This window comes from Papio anubis, chromosome 10 (genome assembly GCF_008728515.1).
Source record: "Papio anubis isolate 15944 chromosome 10, Panubis1.0, whole genome shotgun sequence".
NCBI classification, from domain to species: domain Eukaryota; kingdom Metazoa; phylum Chordata; class Mammalia; order Primates; family Cercopithecidae; genus Papio; species Papio anubis.
The window spans coordinates 99137108-99144633 of record NC_044985.1 but is presented as its reverse complement, the minus strand read 5'-3'; the positions used below and the strand labels follow the sequence as shown (position 1 = coordinate 99144633).

The following is a 7526-nucleotide window of genomic DNA, read 5'->3' as shown; positions in this document are numbered from 1 at the left end:
TATATACTTTTTAAAATAGGCTTTTTATTTTGTAAGAGTTTAATTTATTTTTTAATTTTTCTTGAGACGGAGTCTTGCTCTGTCGCCCAGGCTGAAGTGCAGTGGAGCGATCTCATCTCACTGCAAGCTCCGCCTCCCGGGTTCACAATTCTCCTGCCTCAGCCTCGCAAGTAGGTGGGACTACAGGCGCGTGCCACCACACCTGGCTAATTTTTGTATTTCTTTTTTTCTTTTTCTTTGAGACGAAGTCTCGCTCTGTCATCCAGGCTGGAGTGCAGTGGCGCCATCTCAGCTCACTACTGCAAGCTCCGCCTGCCGGGTTCACGCCATTCTCCTGCCTCAGCCTCCCGAGTAGCTGGGACTACAGGCGCCCGCCACCATGCCTGGCTAATTTTTTTTGTATTTTTTAGTAGAGATAGGGTGTCACCATGTTAGCCAGGATGGTCTCGATCTCCTGACCTCGTGATCCGCCCACCTCGGCCTCCCAAAGTGCTGGGACCACAGGCGTGAGCCACCCCGCCTGGCCAATTTTTGTATCCTTAGTAGAGACGGGGTTTCACTATGTTGGCCAGGATGGTCTTGAACTCCTGACCTCAGGTGATCCGCCCACCTTGGCGTCCCAAAGTGCTGGGATTACAGGCGTGAGCCACCACGCCCAGCCTATTTTCTAAGTTTTATGTTTACAGAAAAAATTGTGAGGATACATCACACCTAATTTCCCCTTTTATTAGTATTTCACATTAGCATGGTACATTTATTACAATGAGTGAACCAATATTGATACATATTAACTAACCACTTTAGGTTTTCTTAGTTTTTACCTAATGTCCTTTTTCTGTTCCAGGATGCTATCCAGGACACCACACTGTATTTAGTCATCACGTCTCCTTAGGCCCTTCTAAGCATGACAATTTCTCATGCTTCTCTTCTTTTTGATGATCTTGACAGTAGGAAGGTATTTTGTAAAGTCCTTCAGCTAGGTTATATCTGATGTTTTTCTCATGATTAAGCTGAGAGTACAGGGTCTTGGAAAGAAGACCAAAAAGGTAAAGTGCCATTCTCCCATTTTGAGGTATTTCCTAGCAACATGACATTATCGATGTTGACCTTGATCATCTGGCTGAGAAAGTGTCAGTTTTCTCCACTGTAGTTACTATTTTATTCCCATTTCTATACTCTCCTCTTTGCAAGCAAGTCACTGTGTACAGGCCACACTTAAGGACTGGGAGTTATGCCCATCTTAAAGGTGGAGTGTTGATGTAAATTACTTAGAATTCTTCTGCATGGGAGTTGTATTTTCTCCATTTATTTATTCTTCATTTATGTGAAGAATACTACAAACACGAGCCACCACGTCCAGCTAATTAAAATTTTCTTTTTTAGAGATGAGGATGTTGCTGTGTTGCCCAGGCTGGTCTTGAATTCCTGGCCTCAAGCGATCCTCTCAAAGTGCTAGGATTATAGACGGCAGACACAGTGCCCAGCCTGTTCCCATTATCATACCCTTAATGTTAACCTTTGGTCAAGCCAAAGAACCATCAAAAAGACAATGCACACTTAATTTATAAGCCAAAATCTGTATTAGCTATTCACTGCTACATAATTATCCCAGAACTTTGTGGCTTACGATAGCATGCATCTCTCTGTATCTCTGGGTCAGGAATTCAAGAGCTCTTTTTGGCAGTTCTGGCTCAGGTCTCTGAAGAGGTTGAAGCCAGATGTTGCCTGGGAGTGGAGCTGGAGGATCCACCTCTGAGGTGGCTCACTCATATGGCTGGCAGCAAGTGTAAGCAAGATGGCTTCTCTCCTTGTGGAGGGCTGCTTAAATCTTACAACGTGGCCTTGGCTTATCCCAGAGGAAGTAATCCAAAAAACCAAGGTTAAAAGTTGCAATGCATTAGGACCTAGCCTCAAAAGTCATATTTTTTCTGCAGTGTTTTACTGATCACACAAGTCAGCCTTGTTTCAATGTGGGCAGGTACTATGCAGGGGCTGGAAGACTAGCTGATGCAGAAATAAATTAGAAACATGACCATTAAGAAAAAAACTTCAGAAATTTTTATTTAGCAAGCGGGGGTAGGTTAAAGACTTGGGAAGAGGGTAGGACTCATCAGTCAAGGTGAACAATGGCAAAGGGTTTTAGTTGAACACAGGTGCAATGCACAGGAATGGTCAGAAGCACACAGGCAGGACACACAGATGCACAGGGCTGTCCTGACGAAGGAAGGCACTGCCCTCCCACTGTGCCCACTGCAGTGATAAGCCTGTAACTGGAATATTGGGTACAATTTCTGAGCACTGAACACTGACGACATTTTTATGTAGCTCCAGAGAGTGAATCTACGGCTGCCGAAATTCTGGGAAACATTTCACTTAGCACCAAGAAAAAGATGCATTCGATTATCCATACAGGGTGTCAGCAAGACTTACTAATCCCCTCTAAGGTTCCAGTTCACAGGTGCCAATCTGCTGTGTTTGAAAAGTAGACAACCAAGCTTCTCAGAAGTGTGATTAAAAATCAATGGCATGAGGGCCGGGCGCAGTGGCTCACCCCTGTAATCCCAGCACTTTGGGAGGCCGAGGCAGGTGGATCACGAGGTCAGGAGTTCAAGACCAGCCTAACCAACATGGTGAAACCCTGTCTCTACTAAAAATACAAAAATTAGCCAGGCATGGCGGTGCATGCCTGTAATCCTAGCTACTTGGGAGGCTAAGGCAGAAGAATCACTTAAATCTGGGAGGCGGAGGTTACAGTGAGCTGAGATCACGTCACTGACTAGCCTGGGCAACAGAGCGAGACTCCATCTCAAAAAAATACATTAAAAAAAAAAAAAACAGCATGAGAAGACTCCCCTAGGAGGAAACATGGAGCTTTAAGACACTTGTGCCATGTCCTCTGGCTGCTCAGTTCGTCTGGTTCCCGTGAATGTTTATGTTTCACACAGGCAGTGCTGTGGGACGGGCTGAGCTCCGGCAGGCGGGGGTGCTCTGGAATTCCTCATTTACGTGTCATGTGTCAGTTGAAAGAGCCTGTATCTTTCACATAAAACACAACTACCAAAAACTATGGATCCAGTGATTAAGAGGTGCTGTTTTATTTTTTTAAAAAGTTATTCTCATAAAGTTTCAGGCGCGACTGTTCACCTACACATAAGCAAGCCAAAAAGCAGCGTGTGGTAAAATCAGTGGTGGAAGAGCCGAAGGTTCGTGTGAGCGAGGATGATTCCCAGTTCGTCGCAGGCTTCAATCACAACTTTGTCAGCAGCAGAACCGGCGGGAGCCGCAATGTACGCCACACCACTCTGGGGGAATTGATTTTCAAAACGCAACTTTATGCAAAAACCTGCAAAACTCAAAATCCCCCTCTAAAAAGCATATGCTAACAAAGATCCACTCAAACAGGCAGAATAACAACAGATTTGGGCTCTCCATCCACCCAATGGGTAAGCCAAATGGTTCTCTGAATATTACCGATCTGTATCACTTTACCACACCTTTAAAAAATCAAAAGCAGGATTTCTGAAACAGTTTCTACATAATGCTCAACTCTAGGCAAACGCACCCAATTCCATACTTACCCTTTTAGCTCTGTCTACATTATCTCTGAAAGGGAAGAAGGCATCAGAGCTGATAGAAACTTCAGTCAGTTTCTCAACCCATTCCTTCTTCTCTGCCTCAGTGAGTAACTCAGGGACTTCCTCAAACAATGCCTTCCACTTGATCAAATCTTCATCCTATGTGGGGAGAGAGAAAGGAAGAAGCTTAGTCTGACATTGTCTTTAGTCCCATCTGGTGCAAAGCACCAATGCCAGAAAGCACCTGGGCATTTTTCCTAGACTTCTTTTCATTATTATTATTTATTTATTTATTTATTTTAGACGGAGTCTTGCACTGTCACCAGGCTGGAGTGCAATGGCACGATCTCGGCTACCTGCAACCTCTACCTCCCAGGTTCAAGCAATTCTCCTGCCTCAGCCTCCCAAATACCTGGCACTACAAGAGCATACCACCACACCCAGCTAATTTTTGTATTTTTGTAGACAGAGTTTCACCACGTTGGCCAGGAGGGTCTCAAACTCTTGACCTTGTGACCCGCCCACCTCGGCCTCCCCAAGTGCTGGGATTACAGGCATGAGCCACCGCGCCTGGCCAGAACTTCTTAACTGTAAATAATGACCATTATTTACATGGAAGTTCACATATCTAGAATCTCTCTGATGCTTTTAGAAACATTTTCATTAAGGAAAAAAAGTGATTCTAAGTTTACCAAATAAAGATAATACCATTTTACTTTCTAAATCAGTTTATCCCAAGTATATATATATTTTTTCCATTTTTGGCTAAGCTACTTACATAAAAATACACTGTTTTAAAAATCTCTAATTTAAATTTACTTCGTATCTACTACTTTATGTCTATTAATTAGACTACTGTCTAATTTAGATCTACTGCTTTGATAGTACTATAGCAAAGAAGGCAAATAAAAAATTGTATTCCAAAGGTTTTCAGTTTTCAAATAAAACCCCTCCATATCCAATCTAGGAAAGAGATGAGGATGAATGTTCTATAACTACGTTTATACAAAAATTATTTTAAATCTAAAATCAGTTGTAGACAAAACACAATTCATATTTGCTATGGTTTGAGTGTGTGTATCTCCTCCAAAATTCATGTTGAAACTTAATCCTCAATGCAACAGTATTAAAAAGTAAGGCCTTTAGAAGGTTATTAGGCGATGAGAGTGGGGCCCTCATGAATGGATTATGGACTTATAAAAGGGCTTCAGAGGAAGTTTGCCCCTTCTGTGAAGTAAGGACACGGTGTCTGTCCTCTCCAGAGAGGGCTGTGCCATCTTGGAAGCAGAGGGTAGGCCTCCCCAGACTCTCAGCCCACTAGTACCTTGATCTGGGACTTCACAGCCTCCAGAACTATGAAAAATAAATATCTATGGTTTATAAGTTACCCAGCCTGCAGTATTGTGTCATAGCAGCACAAACAGACTAAGACAGTTAATCATATTTTACAAGGTGCTTCTATCTTGGGTGATGTTTTAGCTTTGATGTACTTTTACTCTTGTTCACTTCCAGGACTCTTCCAGGACTAGTAGCAGGGGTTGACTGATAATATCAAACAGAAAAATCCAAGTATCAAAGTTAAAAAAAAAAAAAAGATATTTTAAGTACTTCAGTTATATTCTGCAGCCTCATTCTTCAATGACACTTATGTTGATTCCTGCTCCTGAATAAAAAACTGAGGGTAGTCAATTGGCTCTTCAGAAGACCATCTACTATTTGATTAGCAGGCTTCTGTTTTCCATCTAGCATTTTGTTAGGCACGCAGTATGTCCAGAAACTGGGCTAGATCTTTTCTTCTGGCAGGCTACCTACCTAACGTTTGTGATTGTCATGTTCCCACATACCTTCTTCAAACAGAAGAACATGAAATGTAACAAAATATATCACGTTATTAATGGCGCATGTAGAAAATGTGGTGGGAGAAGACTCTACAGTTACCTGCCGTCAAGCAATTTGTATTTAATGTTGAATATAGACCCGTCAGACAGCAAGTACCATGCCTGACACGATGGCAGACACCTCGACGTAGGTGAAAAGCAGTCCTTGTCATCAAAAGCTTATAAACAACAGGGAAAGTACAATATACAAACCTACACCAAGGCTGCAACTTAAATAGACAGAGGTCTGTGGCTTCAGAAAGGGGTCAAAAACAATGAAGAAAGTTACATGAGACAGAAGAAAATGAGAAATGTGTAAGAAGTTTCAATGCTCAATTTTAGACAACATAGAATTTCAAGGAAAGTATCTTTTTCTCTGTGTAGTGATGAAGCTAAAATCTGTTACACATAAAGGGGTGAACTGAATATTAATACAGCCCAGAACCCAATGACAAGTCTTTCACCTCGCCAATGGTTCCAGTCACATATTGATCGATGGCATTGGAGATTTCTGCTCTCTTCACTCCTGTTTTAAACTTCATCAAAAGCACTTGTGGATGGTGTCTAAGCCACCAATAGTTTGCCTTATCTCCTGCAAGTCGAGTGCAGTGTATACGAGACTGCTGTCCTGCTCCAATGCCGATAACCTGAGGAACACAGACATTAAAGTGAACACCTCTTCCAACAACACTTTCTTCTCAAAAGGATCTTTTGTGCACATTCTCTAAAACCTATTTATTAGTTTTGTGGAGGAACGTATCAGGCCAAGAGAAATATAAATAATTTTTAAGTCATTAAAAGGGGGGGTAATAAGAGGTTTATAACTACTATTTATAGCTCTTCAGTGATATGTGACATGACTATTAATATTCTACAATTCAATAAAATTGATGGCTTGAGGCCAAAAAAAAAAAAAAAAAAAAAAAAGAGTTAAAATTAATGACCAATGCTGGGCACACTGGCTCATGCCCGTAATCCCAGCACTTTGGGAGGCCAGGACAGAAGGATCGCTTGAGCCCAGGAGACCAGCCTGGGCAAGATGGCAACATCTCATCTCTATAAAAAATAAAAATAAAAAAATAGCTGGGGGTGGTGGCGCACACCTGTAGTCCCAGCTACTCAGGAGGCTGAAGTGGGAGGATCGTTTGAGCCCAGGAGTCCAAGGCTACAGTGAGCTATGATCATGTCACTGTACTTTGGCCTGGGCAACGGAGCAAGACCTTATCTCTATAATTAACTAATAAATAAAACCAATGACCACAAAAATAACTATGGTTATTTGAAAGTCTTTGCCCCAGTGTATAAATTACAGTTAAAATATCAACTCTCAGAAATTGAGATAAGGATCTGACGCGGGTAGCTAAAAGTAGAAACAATTCCACCAGGTACAAATGTTCTTCCTTCCTTCCTCTATTTCTATGGGTTGAATTCTAAGCACCAAGGACTTAAATGCACAGGTGTGTTTTCTGGTTTTAGTTCCTACAATGAACAGCCCCTCAGCTGTCTGCCCAACAGTCCATCTCTCTCTGAGCACAGCTGCTGGCAACCCTGCCCACAGCTACAAGAGAACAAAAGAGACCGCAAACACCTGTGCAGCCGCCTCCACCTGGACATCAGGAAAGAAGGACTCACTCTACATGGACTTACAGAACTTCCTAGAACCTGACGTCAGTAGACACAATGTCCCAGGAGTTTGTTACTACAGAGATTGGCAATCTTGGGTCTTCCAGGCCATAGGCTAATTCATATCCATCTGCCTCCCCATCACGTGTGGGCCAAATAATTTAACAAATGCCAAAGAGATAAGCTCAGGACACCATGTGAAGAAAAGGCTAGCAGAGACCTCAGAGATGAATCAGTTCGATCTTGTATTTTGAGGCTTGGGACACTAGGAAAGAAGTTCAATATCTTGCTTAACATTACACAGTGAGAAATGTTCAGTATTTTATTGCAGCAGCGGTCACATACTGTGAAATTTGTGAAAACTGGTCAAACTGTACATTTAAAAAGGTGAATTCTACTGTATACAAATTATGCCTCAATAAACGTGATTTCTTAAAGAACAGGTTAACTC

At 42.2% G+C, this 7526-nt stretch overlaps 1 protein-coding gene across 1 annotated transcript in view; it reads right to left on the bottom strand.

Annotated features, from left to right (window-relative positions):
* Positions 1-2035: 2035 nt before the first annotated feature.
* Positions 2036-7526, bottom strand: part of ATIC (5-aminoimidazole-4-carboxamide ribonucleotide formyltransferase/IMP cyclohydrolase) — a 38199-nt gene continuing 32708 nt past the window's right edge. Inside the window, exons 14-16 of the mRNA XM_021923962.2 lie at positions 5917-6099; positions 3579-3734; positions 2036-3302 (exon numbers count right to left, since the gene is read on the bottom strand). Coding sequence (XP_021779654.2) covers positions 3183-3302; positions 3579-3734; positions 5917-6099 — 459 coding nt within the window. The 3' untranslated portion in view covers positions 2036-3182. The remainder of the gene's footprint in view (positions 3303-3578; positions 3735-5916; positions 6100-7526) is intronic.